Here is a 21,917-nt window from a genome sequence, read left to right as displayed (position 1 = left end):
CAATGATATACACATACATGAGCTTAAATGTCTCCTTGTTGCCATAGATACACTGCAATGAGATACACATACATGAGCTCAAATGTCTCCTTGTTGCCATAGATACACTGCAATGAGATACACATACATGAGCTCAAATGTCTCCATGTTGCCATAGATACACTGCAATGAGATACACATACATGAGCTTAAATGTCTCCTTGTTGCCATAGATACACTGCAATGAGATACACATACATTAGCTCAAATGTCTCCTGGTTGCCATAGATACACTGCAATGAGATACACATACATGAGCTCAAATGTCTCCTTGTTGCCATAGATACACTGCAATGAGATACACATACATGAGCTCAAATGTCTCCTTGTTGCCATAGATACACTGCAATGAGATACAATGCAATAAGATACACAAACACGAGCCTCACGCTGGAAAAATGGCTCATGTCTGAAGTGTTGTCCAAAATAAGATGGTTCACTGAGGACAGGTTAATTTGGGACAACACTTTCATTTTTATGGTATTTTTAGTTTCAAGGAAGACTCCTCTTAGTGAAAATCCAGTTTGGGCTAAAAATGTTGTTCCTGAATAATCTGGGAGGACACTTTACTGACATGTGTTTCCCAGAATGCAGCTCATAGGTATTATTGGTACCTCACTTTATTTTTCTTACGTTATATATCATATCCTTCCCTGCATAATTTAATATGCCATGATATTCAAAGGTAATATACCCCAAATTAGGCTATGATTATTTGAACCCCACAACTGCCAATTGCTATTATATAATACACCCCTTAGATGCCTATGATATTTCGGTCTGCTTGATGACATACATGCACTGCAATAGGACACACATATACTGCTAGAGGTTTATCTGTCTTACACTTTATTGAAAAGATAATTGGATATTCAAAGAAACACAGCAATGAGATAGCAGACCATAGAAGTGTTATTTTTATTATTCATTTGGCATCATCACTACTTATCATGTAACTACTTTAGTTCGTGCTTCATTTGTAATACTACACGTACTTGTACATGAGCAGTGGTCTGGAAAACCAGGGTTTAATGCATAAGCAAAGTGTCATTGCAGATTTACCCGTTTGTCCGCATTACAATACAAGCAGAAAGTGTCGTCCCTGATTGGTCTGCTTTTACTTTTAAGGCTAATCTGGGACAAGAGTTTCTACAATATGCATTAAGCCTTGTTTTCACAGAGCACACTAAGCTACATTTCGAGATATGTGTTGCTGTGAGCAATGTGGCATTCCAACTTACTTCTCTTGCTTCCAACAAGGTAATGGCATCTTTCAGCAGGGTTATCCAGAACCTGAAACAGGGTTTAATATTGTCAAAAATCCATCAATGCTTAATGCATGTGCGCAAAGTTTTGTTCAAGATTAGCCTGTGCAGACTTTCCGACTACACTCAGTCTCTGGATTTCCTTTTGAAGTGGCTTTCTAAAAAAATAACAAATACCATAAAAGCAGAAAGTGTTGTCCCTGATTAGCCTATGTGGACTGCAAAGGCTTATCAGTGACAACACTTTATGCACATGCATTAAGCCCAATTTTCCCAGAACAAGGCTTATTTAATCAGAACAATCATCAGCGTATTTAATAACAAGAGAATCAAGATGCCACTAAATTGCTCACCTCAGCAACGTTTTTGAGAGCAGAAAAGTGAAGTTGTTTATAACTTGTATTAACAATCGGACCCCAAAAGCATGGCTTGCTTTAAATCTAGGAGCATCATTTGAAGATACTTTGTAATGAGATAAAGTTCTTTAATAAATCTGTCTATTGTAAACATGTGACAACTGGGGTGTAGTCACTTTGTAACCCAAAGGTATGGTTTGAACAAACTTTGTTGACAAATCAATATTTTGTTGAAACAGCACTTAAGTTCTGATCAAAACTGTGAAAAATGTAAAACATCATATGTATTCCGTTATTGCAAATGTCACTGTAACATCAGCTGAATGAGCGTGCCCAGTGATTTTTTTTTATTACAGCCTGTGGCATTTGGATTGGGAAAATTAGCGCGATAAAGCATAAGATTGGAAAAATTAGCGCGATAAACCATGAAATTGGGAAAAATAGCGCAATAAACCATGAAATTAGGAAACATTATAAATATGATTATAAGAGCAGAATAAAAATTTCTAAGTTCATGTTTGACGGCATTTTTATATTATAAAGTGTTGCTTTCATGTCTTCTTACAACGTTTAGTTAATATCCTTCCACATGCATATTAAACTTGCAATAATCTATAGATTCTTCAATATACATGTACCATTATGATTTAATCATAATCTCTTTATGAGTATGAATTTAATTCAGGATGTTTTTTAAAGTAAAATATGATATGGTTTAAACATAAACAAATATTAACAAACACGCTTTTGTGTTCTTGCTGTGTTAATGTTGTATTAAATGGAGCTAAAATAATACATTTTATTTGTTTACCTTTTAATTTTAATATCTTGCACAATTGTCAATTGACATCCTCAGTTCAATGCTATTTCACCAAACTAATACAGCGTGATAAACATAATAAAGCAAAATATGCATATGAATCTGAATATACACAGATCCACTAACATATAAATCAAATCATGTTTGTCTCTTTCCATTTTCGAACGGTTCTCGTCTTAAATGCTTAACTTTGTGAACTCCAATTTCCCAACACAGATTTCCGTGACGCACATTCACTGTGAACATTTCTAATAAATATTTGTTGTTGTTCATCTCAAACATAGTATTTTGCGTTAATTGACACACACATTAAATTATCTCCTAATAACCATGTGATATCCACTGTTAATTTTAGTGTTATTTATCATTTTCGCTGCTCATGCCAAACCTCGTTTGCTTGCCGCCATCTTGGACGTGTGTAAAAACAGGCGTTAACAATCGGGATACATCGACTATCGTCGGTATCCTCCGCAATATAGAGAGAGATGTGTGGATAGCAACGTAAAATCGTATTCGGCTACATTCGCGAACATTCGTAAGTCAGTTGTCATTCGGCGAAGACTCGACAAGCTCGATCGGCACTCGTTTTACGAAAATAACGCTAAATGACATTGTAATCTTATTGGCTTAATTGGGAAAATTTGGTCATTTTTTGGGAAATTTTGGTTAGATTTTTGGGAAAAAACGTCATTTTTTGCAATTGGGAAGCAGCCGAGTATCGGCCGTAATTTTGGGCAAAAAAAATCACTGGTGCCAATGTCAAAAGCTTCTGAAGCGTCATTCATTCATAAAATTCTGTAATGAATATAGTTTGACTAGTGAATTTATTTTACCCGTTTTCTTTAAATGAACAATACTTATAGAAAGTGCATTCAAACAATTAACATGAGGACTGCTATGCCCAATACATACTCGCGCGGGGCCAGTCTTGATGTGAGCAAAGAAAGGAGTAGTGACCCTGCGGCAAACATTTCCCGTTCCTGGTACAACTTGTGGTACTCCCTGTACTTGGCTAGGAACGTCAGCCGGCTGCTTATCAGCATGCTGGAGCCCAGGTTGTCTATGAGATCCAGGTTGGAGAACACACCATGCTCATTGTACTCTGACAGGAACCTGTGGTCATATACATGTATGAGCATTGTTCTCAGAAAACTGGGATTATTGTATGTGCTAGAAGTGTTTCCCAGATTAGCCTGTGCAGTATGCACAGAGACAAAACTTTCCGCCTTGATAGTATTATTTGGTTAGAGGAAGTCTATTGTAAACCAAAAATCCAGTTTAAGTTGAAAGTGTCTTCTCTAATTATTATTATTCCACACGATCGCGATAAAGATGATAAGCATCTTTGTTTCTTACCTAGTCAAGTCTAAAATCCTAACAAAATACAGGCTATATTAACGGGACTAATTTTTCCGCACAGCCTTGTGTTCTGTAGAACGACCATAATTAAGTTCAACATATTAAGAAAATAGAGTTGCATGAGTGTATATTATAAAAGAAATATTATGATAGTTGAATGCTCAAAGAGTATAAACCAGTCTACTGGTTAGCCCTATTTGAAATCAAACTCAATACGTAATAACACAACTCGACAACATGACTCAAATGATACATACTGTTTAAACAATCCAGTGGCGTAATTTTACCTATGTATGTTGGTGAGTCAAGACATTCTCTATATACAGTGTGGAAACAAATTTTAATTTTAAAAGCTCATGTGCCCTTGACCTCCTGACCTCAACATAAGTAGGCATCTTCCTTTCCTCCAAAGTCACCAATTTAGATTATTGTTGTTTAAATACTGCTCTATATAACGTGTGTACAGGAAATGGTCTATGGATAGACCAACCAGACATCTTCCTTATGAACAGATTCAATACAGTATTAAAATATAACAACTTCTTAGTAAGGCAGAATAAACAGTATGAAAAAAAAACTGAACATACTTCTCGGCTATGACAGTTGCAAAGGCCACATCCTGAAAAAAATATAATCGATTATTAAATAAAATCTGGCATTTTATTTAGATTTCTGTAACTAATATCATTTCTATCCATAAATAATAAATAGAAAGCATCTTATGGAAATCTAAAAAACTGTATTTATAAATTAATTTATTTAATTTAGAGTGTTCTTTAAAAATGCACGCAAAACCATACATGGTTGGTGAATCAGTAAAAACAAACACATAATTCAAACGCAAGTCATACATATACTCTTTGAACTCTATACTGACCTTGGACCTCAGAAACCATGACAATGCTGCACCCAGACGCTTGTTCTTCATACATCTCATACCCATCACCTTGCAAATACTCTTCACTAGAAACGGGAAACAAAATATCGGTCTATTAAATGTATGGTTGAGCAAATATACAGAAGTAAAATAGAAAACATTTCCTTTGTCTGTTTTTTGTAAATCTTCTTTTAGGAGACTGCTTTTGAAAAAACAACTGATTCAAAATATGTATAAAAAAGGATAACAGCATACAAAATGACAACACACACACAAATCTTCTACTGCAAATGTAAATATAGATCTACCTTGTTCAGACATATTCCTCTTCTCACATACATTGAGCAGCTTGTACGCCTTTCTCTCTGTCTCTATTGGCATATTTTCCATAAAGTGCTCCAAATACTGTCTAAAACAGAGGCATGTAAATAAGTGTAAACCTAGCTCAATTCTATTAACATAAAAAGCCCTCAGATTATAGAGAAAGTATTGTGTCTATTTCTAAGTGTGTACAAGTACATGGGTGTCTGGAAAGATCTTAGGAATGCTGAGTGAAGATGGAAACCTGGAGCTTTTTGTCGAAGGGCAGATTTGAACATCATTTGGACATTTACAATATACCAATTTAAGTACTTCCAACCAACATATATTGAAAATAAAACAACGCAAGTCTTCTCCTACTGCCCTACCTGCCAATGTCAGCACACCTGTCCAGGTACTCCACTCCAACCTGCCACAGACTCTGGTGAGACATCAGACTGGTCGCATACTCCAGTAGCAAATACTCACGCAGGTTAGTACCAAACCTGTACAGACAATAGTTTGAAGTAGACATGTAAACCAATGGAGATAACATCTTTGACTCCAGATATTCACGCAGGTTGGTACCAAACCTGTACAGACAATAGCTTGAAGTAGACATGTAAACCAATGGAGATAACATCTTTAACTTAGATACTCACGCAGGTTGGTACCAAACCTGTACAGACAATAACTTGAAGTAGACATGTAAACCAATGGAGATAACATCTTTCACTTCAGATACTCACGCAGGTTGGTACCAAACCTGTACAGACAATAACTTGAAGTAGACATTTAAACCAATGGAGATAACATTTTTGACTTTTGACATCCAAGTGTGACTTTAACCTTTGTTGTATGGAGGCGGGTGTTATACCTGACATGTAAACTCAGGATGGTGGTCACTTGTGGGAAGTTACTGTAAAATAGCATGATGAATGAAAATGAAAGGAAAAGCTCCAATGCACACACGTACATGCACACACAGGCATGTAAGCACCCATGCATGCTCGAACATACATCTGAATATTCAAAACGTAATAACAAACTTTCCGCAAGAGGGCATGACCCACCTGATCTTAAGGAAATAGAACTAAAAATAAGACATAGACAAATCATTAAATAAAAGAGAACCGGAGATTTTTCACAATGCAATTCTCTTGCACATTGATAATTTGATTTGATTCTTATAAACCTGATATTCGATGTGGCATTTTGGAAAATAATTATGGCTTCTTGTCAGGTTTGTCTTGTAATAAATTTGGGTCAGAGTGTGAAAAAAAATACAATTTTTAGTATCTTGTTTGATATATTTCCAGAATTATATAATACACGACAATGTAATAGAGAATTATTCTCCTCACGATATCTTAGGATTGTCTTTTTCCTATATTTGGTACTTACTCCATTCTGTGAGATTCCAGCTGTCCACAGTGGTGCAGAATATCTGTCAGGTGGGCTACAAACCACCATCCACTCAACACTGCACTGAAAGCAGAAGAAACTAGTATACATGGCTACAAACCACCAGCCACTCAACACTGCACTAAAAGCAGTAGAAACAAGCAAATTCATTGAATTTATATCCCCCGCCAATATACTTCTGGACACAAAAGTGCTATATTTGACACTCAAAAAAGCATTTTTTGAAGATACAAAGGGCCATAACTCCCTTATTATCCGATGGCGTACAATGCCATTTGGCGTGCATCATCCTCTTATCCATATATATACTCATACCAAGTTTCAATGAAATCCACCAAAGCACTTCCAAGATATGGCCCCGGACACAAAAGTGCCGGACGGACGGCCGGACAGCCGGACGGACAACGCCAAAACAATATCCCTCCGCCTTTTTATTGATTATTTTTTTTACTAGTTACCACAAAAGCTATATTTTTGTAGGTTTGCTTGCAGTTTTGTTGTTTTCAGTGATTTGTTAACATGCCATTTTATGTAGATTGTGAAAAGTGTGTCATGAATGCCACAAATTATGAAAATATGTCCTCATCCAAAAGCTGCAAACAAATAATAACTGGTGATATAAATGCATTTAAATCCATTAATTATACAAACCAACCATACAAAAATAGATGAGATCAAATCAGATTTAATATTTTTTTATAAATGATCCCATTTGTAAATTTAGGCTATAACAATGTGTAACAAGAGGGACTGGTTCGAGCATGTCGTGTTCACAAGGTTTCACATAAAGGAAACTGCACCAACACCTGGCAGCGATGCTTTTGAACAAACCGCAATCATTTTCAAGTGAGACCAGATATATACAATTGTTTATTGTTCAGGGCAAGTTTTAAGGGGAGTAGGTATCAAAATGTGACTTCTCAAAATTGGAAAAGAGTTTATTATAACCACATGAGGAAAACTGCACAACCTCGTGGTGGTAATGTTCTTAATGGACAGGAACCCCATTTCACTCATATGAAAAAGAATAAGAACAAATTTTACGATCCAATTTTCATGAAGATTGATCAACAACTTATGTGACTTCTAGCATTGTCACAAGCTTTCTAAATTTGACCTTGTGACCCCAGGTGATCCAGTTTCTGACACATCCGACAGGAAATTATGACAATTGTTCTCAATAAGTGCATAACAATAGGGCAATAAATGTGGCCTCTAGAGTGTTAAAGCTTTCTATTTAATTTTACCTAGTTACCTAGTTTTTGACTACACATGACCCAGTTTCAAAATTGGCAAAGATATCCGGACAAATGTTCTGACCAAGTTTCATTAATATCTGGTAAAAAATGTGGCTCCAAGGGTGCTCAAAGCTTTTCTTATGTTTGACCTAGTTTTTGACCCCAGTTAACCCAATTTTAAAATCAAACGAGATATCATTGGGGAATTTGTTTTAACAAGTTTTATGAAGAACTCGGAAGCTTTTTCTATATTTTAACCTAGTGACCTTGTATTTGAACCCACATGATCCAGTTTCGAACTTGATGGAGATATCATTATAACAAATGTTCTGACAAAATTTAATAAAGATTGAGCAATAAATGTTGCTCCAAGAGTATTCACAAGCATTTTTTTTATTAAACATGACCTTGTAGATATTTGTCCTCAAGTGACCCAGTTTCAAATTAACATCTTCTGACATAGTTCCATAAAGATTGGAAATAAATGTGGCCTCTAGAGCATTCAAAAGCCCTTTTTGGAATTCCATCTTGTGAATTAGTGTTTGACAAAATGTGACCCAGTTTCCAACTCAGCCGAGATATCATTTGGGAAAATGTTCTGACAAAGTTTCATAAATAATTGGGCAATCAATGTGGCTTTAGAGTGAAAACAAGCTTTTCTTTTATTTGACTTAGTGATCTTAGTTTTTGATCTCAGGTGTCTTGAAGATATCAAGAAGATTTGACAATAAATGCCGCCTTGAGAAAGTTGAGTGTTTACAAGACAAATGTTGGCACACAACCCACAATGTATAGAAGGTAATCACAAAAGCTCACCATGACCACATTAGGGTCAAAGGAGCTTAAGGGCATACTTTTGGGAAGTGTGAATGATACTCTAAAACAACACAAAAAAAGAGTTTTTAAAAATTTGATTACTCCAATTTTTGGAGAGAGATACATTAAAGTACTATATATTTTTTAACATTCGAATATTCGGATATTCGTTCCAATCCCAAGTTAATAGAAATCATCCATGCAAAGATTAAAGCTTTGTAGGGAGAATATTGATATTAGAGAAAATGTGTCATGTTGGTTTAAACTCATATGGGCAGTGCTCTGTGAAAAGTCGATTAAATGCATGTGGGTAAAGTGTCATCCCTGATTAGCCTGTGCAGTCCGCACAGGCTAATCAGGGACGACACATTCCACCTTTATGATATTTTCTGTTTAAAGAAAGTCTCTTCTTGACAAAATCTAGTTTAGGCGGAAAGTGTTTTCCCTGATTAGCCTGTGCGGACTGCACAGGCTAATATGGGACGACACATTAAGCAAATGCATTAAACCCCTTTTTCACAGAACACGGCTCATATGGACATTGAGCCCTCTTCTTCAACAGTGGGGACCAAGTCCAAGTTAGTAACTCTTGTGTGTTTTTAAGAATAATGAAGTACCTGCAGTCCTTGATGACCTGTAGAATGTCAAACTCCATTGCAGAGAGAAGAATGCTGTCCATCTCCCCCTTGCGACCGTCACTCCTGAACTCATCCATGCATGTCTACAGGTATACACACACACACATAATCATTACAATATACACTGACTTATATAGGAATATAATACACAACTTGACAAATAACAAGAACTGTCTACATTGGAAGACATATGCCCGTGAAAAAAACGCAATTTCGAAACTTAAACGCGGACCCTAAGTTCAAGGTCATGGTCAAATGGGTCAAAATTGGTGTGCATATGTAAAGGCCTTGTCCATATACACATGCATACCAAATATGAAGATTACATCTGAAGCGACATAGAAGTTATGAGAATTTTTCGAAACCTAAATGCAAAAGTGTGAGGGACAGACAGACAGACGGACGGACAGTCCAATCACTTTATGCCCTCCTTCGGGAGCATAAAAATATCGCAAAATAAAATTCTGCCAGCATAATGCGAATAGGAATATGAATAGTGCATTAAATTATAAATAAATAAGAACAATATGAGTTACCAATAATTAAACATTTAACCCTTTCCCACTCAGAGTAACTCCCAGTCTGTTCAGGTTTTATGCTGTTTGCTGCTCATCGGTATCTAAGCGTTGGAAATTTAGCCTTTAAAACTTGAATCTAGTAAGAAAGGTCTTTAATTAAATATAACTTTCGAAGGGACTACAAACACCTCAAAATATGTATCTTAGTGGTAAAGGGTTCAATGAAATGAGTGAAACTAGTACAAGCCCTCACATTCTGCACTTGCACATTTTTAACCTGGCATGATTCCGTTTTATTTAGACGGTCTTGTTACATTTTGGTGTTCTTAATCAGTAATATTAGTAATATTCAGGCTTTCCTGGTTGAACTCAAAACTCCGATGACAGTCTGGGCAGGCTAATCAGGGACGATATTTTCCACTTATTGCATTTTACGTTTAAAGAAAGTCTGTACTTTGAAAAAATCCAGTCTAGCAGAAAAAGGTTGTCTCTGATTAGCCCATGCTAACTGCACAGGCTAATCTGGGATGACACTTAATGCAAATGCATTAAACCCCGTTTTCGCAGAGTGAGTCTAAAATATTACAAAATAACTACCTGTACATAGTAGTGTAGATCCACAGACTTGACAGTGGGTTTCTGGTAGAGCATCTTAGAGACAAGCATGTGATACCAGGTTTCACAGAGGTCCTTCAGGTCGGAGAACACCCTGTCCTCCCCACACAGGATCTGCGATAGACACCAACACAACACAAGTTTATACAGTTGTAAAAATCTCTCTTTTTAATGAATAAAGAAGTATGATTTTTGAAAATGAGCTGTATAAGTGGTTTTCGTTATGATTTTCTTTTAGCAGTATTTAATAATTTTTCTCAAGTATTTTTTTCTTCAGTGTTATAAACCTTCATTAACATACAAATTCACACATTTGTTCAAATACAAAGTTAAGGAACTGTTAATCCAATTAAAAGAATAGGAAACTTTATAAATAATTACACAAGCTTTTAAAGGCCTATGAGTGTTCCAACATACCCTTGCGATGGTATCAAGGTTAGGGGCCGCTGCAAACTCCCCAGACTCCAAACGTCGCTCACAGTCATCCTTCCAGTGTCGCCATTTCATGTCAAACTCAGCGACAGAGTTACCTCTCTGCAATTGCTGGATATGTACATTTGAGAGCAGATTAGAGGATAATTATTTATAGCATAACTGATAAGGTGAACATATGAGCCGTGGCTCTTAGAAAATGGGGCTTAAAGTGCATGTGCATAAAGTGTCATCCCAAAGTAGCCTGTGCAGTCTGCATAGGCTAAACAGGGACAACAATTTTTGCTTTCATGGAATTTTTCTTTTCAAGAAGGTATCTTCTTAACTATAATCACAGTACAGGCTAATCTGGAACTACAATTTAAGTACATGCATTAAGTTCAATTTTCCAAAAGTGCACCTCATATCTCATTGACTGCAATTCACAAGGAACCTGACAATATAGTTCTTCATCGTCTGTTCCATTCATGTTTGTTTGTTTTTTATTCATAATTGGAACAAATAGCATATAAAGCTATACTATTGTACTTGATAAAGGTACATGAATGACATTTATCCCTTGAACTTCAAGTCTATGTTATAATTTTTCACATGATTAACACCAAGGTTAACAACTGCTATTTGAACACTGTTAACTTGAATTAATCGCTATTTAGATTTTTTCTGTGGCAAGAAAAAACAATACAGTTTTAAATGTTTCATTTTTAGCCACAAAACGATTAACTTGTTATGGCTATTCTCAGGTTAAATATGGCTTTGAGAGTGAAATATACTAGTGACTGTTGGCCTTTGAAGACAGGTGAACGTTGTTCTCAGGTGTAATCTAAAAGGATATTTAGCAAGGGGAATCCAGACTGACCCTTGTACACAGGTGACAACTGTTCTCAAGTAACCATAAAGTCAATTTGGACTGTACATACAAAAACCAAAACATTTCTAAGTTGTATGCTCTTTTGAAAGTCAAAATGAAAACAGATCTACGAAATTTGCGATTTGTTAACCCTTTGGAATTGTATTTTGTACCTTTATAATACATTTAAAAAATATGAAGAAATGAGGACATACACTGAACAGGGGCATCTTTCTGAGAACTTCGTCCATGCTTTGAAATGCATCAATTCTGAATGATGGATGTTGAGAGAGAAGTATCCTCACTTTGTCCACCTGGCCTTGAAGCAGTAGTCTGTAGATCTATAATAAAACAAACAAGTGATATAGCCTAGCTACAATTTGTATCCATTTGTACCAAAAGAGAATATTGGTTGCTTTCAGTGTACAGGTGTTTTTTTTCCTTCTTTGAAAATGGGGTTAGGTGATTTCATAATTTGAACACTTGCATTTCACAAAAAAGTATTTAACATGCACAGCTGTTGTAAACTGTGAAACACAATCTTTTGGGGCTCAAACTGTCATAAACAGCCATTTAAAATTGTCATTTTACAGTTTTTTTCCCTATGAATGTTCTTATCCTTAATAAACAAGAGTTCTGTCGTCGGAAACCTATGCCCCCTCAAACAGGGCTTTGAACTAGTGACTCCAATTTCAATAGGGGTCATCTACTGTCCAAGGCCAATACACATAGGAAGTATCAAGCCAATCGGTCAATTTGTTGACGAGTTATTGATCGGAAACTATTTTCACATTTATTGTGACAGAGACCTTGACCTTTGACCTAGTGACCCCAATTTCATTAGGGGTCATCTACTGTCCAAAGCCAATGCACATGTGAAGTATCAAGCGAATCAGTTGATTGGTTGATGAGTTATTGATCAGAAACTATTTTCACACTTATTGTGACAGTGACCTTGATCCTAGTGATCCCAATTTCAATAGGGGTCATCTACTGTCCACAGCCAATGCGTATGATAAGTATCAAGCCAATAGGTCTATGTGTTATTGATCAGAAAAGAACAGGTATACTGACAGACCGGCCTACTGACATCCTGCAAAACAATATACCCCCTCTTCTTCGAAGGGGGGTATAACAAAAACATAAATGCATGGAGTCATGATATTTACCTGTTAAGTCTTGTTGCATTTGTCGGCAAAAAGATGGTGACTATGTCACAACTTTTTTCCATACAAACTGCTTCATGTGCGAAAGTTGATATCAAGCAATTTCATGACTCAATAAGAACCCACGACTCAACAAATAAAAACTATACTTTTATTGTGCTTGACTATCATGTCCTTTGGAATATTGCATGATCCAGCCATAGCCCGTACTGTTAAAACATAATCTTTCATAGAAATGGCGCATTTACCAACAAACTCCATCAACGAGCCAATGAAAACTATTTCTTAAAGATGTTACTTGTTTTTCAGACACAGAATTGTGGCTGTGTTTTGTGAAGAATATTTCAGATGCTGTCACCACCTGCATTCTAAAATCTTAAGAGTATACTCTTCAAAACATCTTTTCCCCGACAGTTCAGGTCCCTGTATGATTTGTAAAATATTTGGCATGCACGTCATATTAAAGTTTCCTAGCCCATCATATAAACTTACTACAAATATTACAGCCACACTTAAGGTTACGATAAACTAATTCAAATTAAACAGGGTACTGAGGGAAACGGTGCAACTTAAAATGATCGTTTTCTGTACTATTGTTTATTTAAATTTTTTACCCGTCAAATACAAATCATAACAAGAGCACCGCCTTGCGGCTGCAGACCACTCATCTATTTTTCTTTTTTAAGGTGAAGGGACCTATCTCAATACTGGTCATTTATTACATTATCTTCCTAAAATAAGAAATAACAAGAGGGCCATGATGGCCCTGAATCGCTCACCTGACTCATTAAGATCAGATGAAAACTATGACCTCTATTGTCTACACAATGTTTTTCTATGATTTGACCTAGTGACCTAGTTCCTGACCCTAGATGACCCAAATACAATCCCAATCCAGATTTCATCAAGATAAACATTCTGACCACAGTTCATAAATATTGGATGAAAACTGTGACCTCTATTGTCAACACAAGGTTTTTCTATTTATTTGAACTAGATTTTTACCCCAGATGACCCAAATACAATCCCACCCAGATTTCATCAAGAATTCTGACCAAATTTCATAAAGGTTGGATGAAAACTGTGATCTCTAATGTCTACACAAGGTTTTTCTATTATTTGACCTAGTGACCTAGTTTTTGACCCCATATGACCCAAATAAAATCCCAACCCAGATTTCATCAAGATAAACATTCTGACCAAATTTCATAAAGATTGGATGAAAACTGTGACCTCTATTGTCTACAGAAGGTTGTTCTATTATTTGACCTAGTGACCTTGTTTTTGACCCCAGATGACCCAAATACAATCCCAAACCGGATTTCATCAAGATAAACATTTTGACCAAATTTCATCAAGATTGGATGCAAACTGTGACCTCTACTGTCTACACAAACAAATTGTTGACGGACGGACGCACAGACACACGCAGGCACGCACAACGGACGCCGGACATCACACGATCACATAAGCTCACCGTGTCACTTCATGACAGGTGACCTAAAAATATGTGTCGGAGATAAACATGAACAGTTGTGGTTAAAATCCCATAGAAATAAGGGCTGTTTGTAAAACATGCATGCCCCCCTATATGGGCTATAAGTTGTAGTAGCAGCCATTGTGTGAATACGTATTTTGTCACTGTGAATGGTGGTGGTGGTGGTGGTGGTGGTGGTGTAGTAGTAGTAGTAGTAGTAGTAGTAGTAGTAGTAGTAGTAGTAGTAGTAGTAATAGTAGTTTCAGTAGTAGTAGTAGTAGTAGTAGTAGTAGTAGTAGTAGTAGTAGTAGAAGTAGTAGTAGTAGTAGTAGTAGAAGTAGTAGTAGAAGTAGTAGTAGTAGTAGTAGTAGTAGTAGTAGTAGTAGTGGTAGTAGTAGTAGTAGTAGCAGTAATAGTGGTAAAAGTAGTAGAAGAAGTGGCAGTAGTAGTAGAAGTAGTAATAGTAGATGTGGTGGTGGTGGTGGTGGTGGTGGTGGTGGTGGTAGTAGTACTAGTAGTAGTAGTACTAGTAGTAGTAGTAGTAGTAGTAGTAGTAGTAGTAGTAGTAGTAGTAGTAGTAGTGGTAGTAGTAGTAGAAGTAGTAGTAGTAGTAGTAGTAGTAGAAGTAGTAGTAGTAGTAGTAGTAGTAGTAGTAGTAGTAGTAGTAGTAGTAGTAGTAGTAGTAGTAGTAGTAGTAGTAGCAGTAGCAGTAGCAGTAGCAGTAGCAGCATTACAAGACCAATACTTAAGAATGATCAAATGGGAAAAGGTAACATAGCACCAGCAGTAAATATGGGGCTCATTTACAGGTCAGATTTGGAATCTCTGCTGTAAAATGAGATTTTGAATGAATTAAAGGGAGGCAAATCTGTAATAAAAAGAACATGCATAAACCGTAGTTGTTTCCCTTGTTTGAACCATGCTAAATCCTTACAAGTTTGGAAAGAATTGGATGAAAAATTTGGACTTTATTGCATAAACACCATTTTCTCAATTCAAGGGGAGGTAATTCTGTACTTCATGGACCAATAATGCTCATTTTTTGTAGGGTTCGTGTCCTCATTGATATAAAGACACTGTGCAAATTTGGAAAGGATCGGACAAAAAATGTGGAAGATTTTTGAAAGTTTTCACAAAATAGGCAAAAACGAATAAACATGCAAAGTTCAACGAGCTCCTGCGGCCATGTTTTTTGACGAATCAAATTTCTTTGAACAACTTTTTCAGGGGAGCCCTCAAAGGTCATCCCTGTGAAATTTTTTGAAAATCTGATGAGCGGTTTCTGACAAGAAGATTTTTTAAGGTTTTTACCATATATGGTCATGGCGGCCATCTTGGTTATGCGATCACATTTTTTTTAACAATTCTTTTGTCCCATGACCTAGGGATGCTCCACATGAAATTTAGTTGAAATTGGCTCAATGGTTTAGTAGAAGAAGATGTTTACAAATTGTTTACGGACGGACGGACGGACGCCGGACGCTGAGTGATCACAATAGCTCACCTCGAGCTATCGCTCAGGTGAGCTAAAAATGCCAAAAAAAAAAATTGTGTTTGTTTGCGGGGGGGGGGGGGGGGATTCTTGGGTGGAATAGTTGGACGGTCTTTCAAAAATAAAATAATAAAATTAATATTTTTGTTTTTTAACAATGTTTAAAAAAAAAAATGGGGGCGGGGGGGGTATAGTGTGAGGGTGTGGTCATTTATAAGATGATCTTTCAAAAATAAAAAATATAAAAAATAAAAATTACTTTTTTTCGGGAGGGGGGGGGGGCATGGGGGAGGGTTTGGGTAGAGACTATTGGTTTGGGTGGAGGCTATTGTAGTTTTTCAGATAAGAGTTGTTTTGTCAAAGTATCAATCAAATTTGATCATCAATAACGAAGTCATGGCAATTTTAGCCAAATTTAATTATTTGACCTTGAGACTCAAGGTCATTCAAAGGTCAAGGTAAAATTCAACTTGCCAGGTACAGTACCCTCATGATAGTATTTGAAGTTTGAAAGCAATAGCCTTGATACTTTAAAAGAAAAGTGAATGTGAACACAAAATTTAACCATATATTCAAAGTTACCAAGTCAAAAAGAGGGCCATAATTCCGTCAAAATGACAACCAGACTTATGCAACTTGTCCTGTACAGTCCCCTTATGATAGTTTGCAAGTGTTCCAAGTCTGAAAGCAATAGCTTTGATACTTTAGGAGTAAAGTGGACCAAAACACAAAACTTAACAAAATTTTCAATTTTCTAAGTATAAAGGGGCCATAATTCTGTCACAATGCCAGTCAGAGTTACATAACTTTGCCTGCACAGTCCCCTTATGATAGTTAGTAAGTGTTGCAACTATGAAAGCAATAGCTTTGATACTTTAGGAATAAAGTGGACCTAAACACAAAACTTAACCAAATTTTCAATTTCAAGTATAACAAGGGACAAAATGTCACAAAACCAGGTTTTCATTGTGAAAAAAAATCTGATAAAGGGAGACAACTCAAACTAAACTTTTGAAATGAACAAACAAAATTAACCCCCTTTGTAAGTTTGTTTTAAAATAAATCTATTTTTAGTCGTGGCGACCTTGACATTGGAGATATTGACGTGATTCTTTCGTGCGACACACCGTCCCATGATGGTGAACAAATGTGCCAAATGATTTTAAAATCTCATAATGAATGACATAGTTATAGCCCAGACAAGCTCATTTATGGCTATTTTTTACCTTTGAACTCAAAGTGTGACCTTGACCTTGGAGATATTGACGTAATTTTTTCGCGCGACACACCGTCTAATGATGGTTAACAAATGTGCTAAATGATTTTAAAATCTCACAATGAACGACAAAGTTATGGCCCGGACAAGCTTGTTCCGCCCGCCCGCCAGCCAGCCAGCCCGCCCGCATTCGCCAATCTAATAACCAGTTTTTTCCTTCGGAAAACCTGGTTAAAAACCTGGTTAAAAAGGGCACATAATTCTGTCAAAATGCACGCCAGAGTTATCTTACTTTGCCTGCCCAGTCCCCTCATGATAGTTAGTAAGTGTACCAAGTTTGAATGCAATAGCTTTGATACTTTTTAAGAAAAGTGGACCTAAACACAAAACTTAACCGGACGCCGACGCTGACGCCGACGCTAAGGTGATGACAATAGCTCTTTTTTTTCTTCAAAAAATAGATGAGCTAAAAACAAGTAAACAATCATTTTCTGTTGCACTGACTATAACTGAATTTAGACACAAAGAAACAAACGAAGAAAACTCACACAGTTCCAGTAGATACCAAGACAGAAAACTCACACAGGTGATTACTCACACAGTCCCAGTAGGTACCAAGGGAGACAACTCACACAGTCCAAGTAGGTACCAAAGTAGATCACTCACAGTCCTAGTAGGTACCAAGGAAGAACACTCACATAGTCCCAGTAGGAACCAAGGGAGACTACTCACACAGTTCCGATAAGTACCAAGGGAGACTACTCACACAGTCCCAGTAGGTTACATGCTGGTCAGGAAACTCTTCCCGTGTGATTTCTGCAAACAGCTGCTCCCCCTCTGTGAAATGCCACCTCAACCACTCCAACAGCTGAGAGATCACCAGGCCTCCTGCAGGAATATACACGTAACAAGTAGACATAGCTGTTTTCAACTGCTTGTATATCTCAACTCATTACAGCAGTCAGTCTAGATTCTCAAACTTTGCCTGAGCTAGCTGTTTTACAAGTACTTATTGTCAAAACTTATGTAAGTGTGTCAGTTCCCTTCTTCAATCTGATGTAGGGGAGATTAGCCACAGAAAGATTACTGTTGAATACATATAATTTGTTTTAACAAGGCCTATAAAACCTAAACTGCAAGCCTTGGCTGTTGGTTCCGGTTTCCATGCCAAGCAAATTAACATACCTATACTCTTAACATACCTGGTTATCCATTTAAACCATTATTTGCACCTTTTTTGTTCTTCAAATTAAAAGAACACAAAATAAAATGGCTGAAAAATACACTTAACATCATATGTGACCAAAGCTGGGAAAATCAGTCTTGTGTTCAAAAAATCACATTTTGACTTTTTGGCAATTTTGGATTCTCTGAACATTGTAGTTCACAAAAATGATATAGATTTTTTATTTATCACATTCAAAACTAATTGTATGACCTTCCAAAGTGACCAACCCTACATTTTACCGTCACTAAAAGTTATCATTTAATACAAAAAAACAACGAAAACATTCAAACAACAAGCACATTGTTTTATTAAAACAATTATCTTTCCTTTAGTCAAATACATGATTATAGTGCAATAAACTGACAACAGCATTATGGACATTTAAAATGTACCATTTGTGTTGCTATGGTAACCGATCTATATGTTAATAATCACCAGAGCACACAATCACGCCTTTTATAAATCTATGAATTGTATTTTCAATCAAGTGTTTGTTTAACGGAAAACACAACATTAATTTCACTGTTTTGTAACTAGTTAAACAATAACAATCAATAATTTGTGTGTTCCATGGACAATTTCCTTTTTTTATTTAGTTACATGTGTATTTAAGTATAATGTAACCTCAAACACAACAGAATGGAAAAACACAGCATTGAAAAGTGTTGGTTGAAAGTACACTTGGATACTAAATGTTTCAGTAAATGAAATAATCATTATTTATCATTATTTCTAATAGAGAAAAATAGACAAAATAAACAATAACTTAAACATAAAAATTGTTTGTTTTTGTTACTATGGAAACAATGTAGCAAACAAACAAAAATATAGGATTTTCATTGTAAAACATAAATAAATACAATATTCACACTGATTTTTTGTCCAGTTTTCGGAAAGGCAGTCTGTGTCCATAAGGTGAAAACATTTCAATGGTTACATGGAAAAAAGGATTTTTGTTTAGTAAATATGAGATATAAAAAACTTGAAAACAAGCTTGTGCAATTAGAACAACAAACGTTTGCATTGAACATTTCAAAACCTGTATCAACTGACACATTTAGCAATCGTAAACATGTTTTAGCTTTCCTAGGAATAGAGGATTTTTTGCATTGTTTGGGGGAAAATATATCACCCAAAATATATGGCCAAAATAAACACTGATACATGATGTATGTAATTGTTGTGGCACCATCAGAGAAGATCAGATGCACATCTTAATGCATCTTCTTTTTTGGGGGGCACAGTCTGTTTTTTGTTGCTCACCAGTAGCGCGTTTCGGACATGTCAAGTTTTTGGTTCATCTATGCGACAGAATTCACGAATGTTTTCAAATAAATACCACTGATGGTCCAGATCAAGCCCTTTCGCAAACATTTCTTATGGCAGTTTGTCGCAGCTCACATTAACATTCACTTTCGAGACCTTCCTGAGAGTGATTCTGACTACTGGTGAGTCACTAAATTCCCTGCATTCCACAACACTGGGATGCTCCGCTGACACATGGAAATTGATGAAATTTGGTGACATTCTTTATGTGGTGAAACAATGTCGTAAGGTAATCCTTCCTGTCTTAGATAACAACAGGATTGGAAAAGTCCCCCACAAGCTGGGGGATGTTGTGGCCCGTCCTTGACGATAACCCCACAGACGCAGCGACATCAGACAACATTTCTGCATTGAAGTTTCTGTATCAAGATAACCATTTAATTAAGAAACAATTGCAAAATATAGTTTTCCTATTATAAAATTATTATTTTGTTGTTGTTGTTGTAATAGAAAACTACAAAGTTTGAAGGATGATTTTGCATGGCATTTTGTTTGCCATATCAAGAATTTCATACCAATAAAACAGCTGAAACTATTAAAATGAATATTTATTTTCCTGTTACAAGACATAAAGTACCTACACACTATTTTTAATTGATTTATATTTTATTACTTTTATATTTTATTACATGGCAGAACTATACAACTGGATAGACGTATGGAAATGCAAACAAGGTTTATCAAGAAGGATCATGCAGGTCACATACACCATACTGTGATAAGGAATTTACCTCCACTTTGACTTCCAAATGCCAAAGTGCCAATCTGGTGTAAACTTTGTATGTCTTATCAACATAAAGCTTAGTGTGATGATTTTGTGTAAACCTGAAATGTTAAAAAATAATTTTTTAAAAAGGTCAGGCTACAATTTAGAAAATGTAGTTTGTAGTAATTTACTGACTTATTTCATAATATTATTTTAAGAGAATTTTCCTTTTGGGATTAATACCAGAGTAATTTTTTTTAACATATTTACCACATATCAACATGCTTTACCATTTTGCAATTGCATTACTGCAAATATATATTTTTAACAACAGGTTTAGCTAAATTAATTTCTCAACATTAAAAAGCTATCAGAAACACAATAAGATGGACTTGTTATTACCTACAAGAACTCTCCACAGAAGGTACCAGATGACTATGTTGTTTTTATTTTGGCTGCAACAGTTGTCACACTGAAAGTGAGCATGCTGTTCGCCAAGACCGTATGTGTTGAGGTAGAGGTGAACCTGGCTGATCACAGCATTTGCACCTTTACCATGTGACTGGCCTTCGTCTGCGAGGTAAAGCACCTGCTTTCCTGTGAAACAGAAGAATCATAAATAAACCGTAATAACTTACTAGAGATACCCAAATCATGTTGTTTTTTTCCAATTAATTAATAGGTGGTTTGAAACATTTAGATAATGCATGGTTATTGTCTTATCATAAAATATTGATATAAGACGAGAATGATATCCTCCAGACCACACACGCACACAAACACGCACACATACACAACAATAAAAAGTAAATAATCAATTGGTAGTTGATTACATTTAGACTGATTCAGTTTGTGGATAGCAATGATATTAAATTAATTCAAATACCAGATCCTTCGCAGCTGATTCCATACACCTCACACTTCCTCGGTGTCTTGAAAAATAACTTCCCACCCTGTAGAATATCAAATTATTGGTTATTTATCTACATAACACTTTTTTTTATAATAATAATTATTAATTAAATTTGTGCTTAAACATTTTAAAAAGTCAACCTTAAATTTGTTTTGTTTATCAGCTTCTGCCACATGAAGTTCAGACTTTTCAATTAACGCAGTATCTGATGTTGTTTTTTTACAGCTTCTACATCAATATCTATATCAGACTCATCATGGTTCAACTCAAGGTCATTTTCATAATCATCTTATCTACCACATCAAACAACTCTTGAGTAGCGGGGTGAGAAGTTTTAAAATAAAGTTCATTTACATTCGATAAATCATTTAAATTTAAAAACGAAGTGTCCTGTTCTTGTGAAATTTCACATGGAATAGTGTTTGTGTTAATAAATTGATACATGATATTTTAAAGTCAAATTTAAATCTTCCACCATTTCATGTAAAAATTCAGTTGCTATCGTACAGTTTACTTCCGGGTCAAACTTGCGAGTCGCGAAAATTAATCACAAAGCCAAAATACACATATATCTTTCACTTACCTATTTTAAGCATGTGGAAATATCATTTCCGAACCTTCTTCGGTTGAAGACATCCATTATTACACGATATCTTTTTGATTTACAGCGTTTAATAGCCATTGAAAATGAACACTGCGAAACTTGTTGCGCTACCTGTGTCTGTGAACTGCTCAAACGAAAGTGTCTTTCAAGGGGAATAATTAGAATTAAATAAGCGGATTACAAACCACCAATTGTGCCAGTGTTTAAAGGACATATTCATGCTATATTGAGGAAATTTTCA

At 35.8% G+C, this 21,917-nt stretch overlaps 1 protein-coding gene and 1 long non-coding RNA gene across 4 annotated transcripts in view; both read right to left on the bottom strand.

Annotated features, from left to right (window-relative positions):
* Nucleotides 1-21,917, bottom strand: part of LOC127866559 (nuclear pore complex protein Nup85-like) — a 41,053-nt gene that overhangs the window by 5,968 nt on the left and 13,168 nt on the right. For 2 of the 3 annotated variants that reach the window (XM_052407183.1, XM_052407181.1), the window contains exons 7-18: nucleotides 17,666-17,787; nucleotides 11,764-11,889; nucleotides 10,684-10,809; nucleotides 10,249-10,380; nucleotides 9,113-9,216; nucleotides 6,421-6,504; nucleotides 5,406-5,522; nucleotides 5,025-5,125; nucleotides 4,717-4,802; nucleotides 4,427-4,458; nucleotides 3,393-3,593; nucleotides 1,281-1,332 (exon numbers count right to left, since the gene is read on the bottom strand). In XM_052407183.1, coding sequence (XP_052263143.1) covers nucleotides 1,281-1,332; nucleotides 3,393-3,593; nucleotides 4,427-4,458; nucleotides 4,717-4,802; nucleotides 5,025-5,125; nucleotides 5,406-5,522; nucleotides 6,421-6,504; nucleotides 9,113-9,216; nucleotides 10,249-10,380; nucleotides 10,684-10,809; nucleotides 11,764-11,889; nucleotides 17,666-17,787 — 1,283 coding nt within the window. The remainder of the gene's footprint in view (nucleotides 1-1,280; nucleotides 1,333-3,392; nucleotides 3,594-4,426; nucleotides 4,459-4,716; nucleotides 4,803-5,024; nucleotides 5,126-5,405; nucleotides 5,523-6,420; nucleotides 6,505-9,112; nucleotides 9,217-10,248; nucleotides 10,381-10,683; nucleotides 10,810-11,763; nucleotides 11,890-17,665; nucleotides 17,788-21,917) is intronic. The other variant, XM_052407182.1, reaches the window with a different exon arrangement.
* LOC127866560 (uncharacterized) lies at nucleotides 18,417-21,884 on the bottom strand. Its single transcript, XR_008043036.1, has 4 exons — nucleotides 21,046-21,884; nucleotides 20,562-20,756; nucleotides 20,185-20,278; nucleotides 18,417-19,812 (listed from the first exon to the last, which is right to left on the bottom strand). It is a non-coding gene; the product is annotated as an uncharacterized LOC127866560 (long non-coding RNA).

This window comes from Dreissena polymorpha, chromosome 2 (assembly GCF_020536995.1).
Source record: "Dreissena polymorpha isolate Duluth1 chromosome 2, UMN_Dpol_1.0, whole genome shotgun sequence".
Classification (NCBI taxonomy): Eukaryota; Metazoa; Mollusca; class Bivalvia; order Myida; family Dreissenidae; genus Dreissena; species Dreissena polymorpha.
This window is presented reverse-complemented; position numbering and strand designations above follow the sequence as displayed.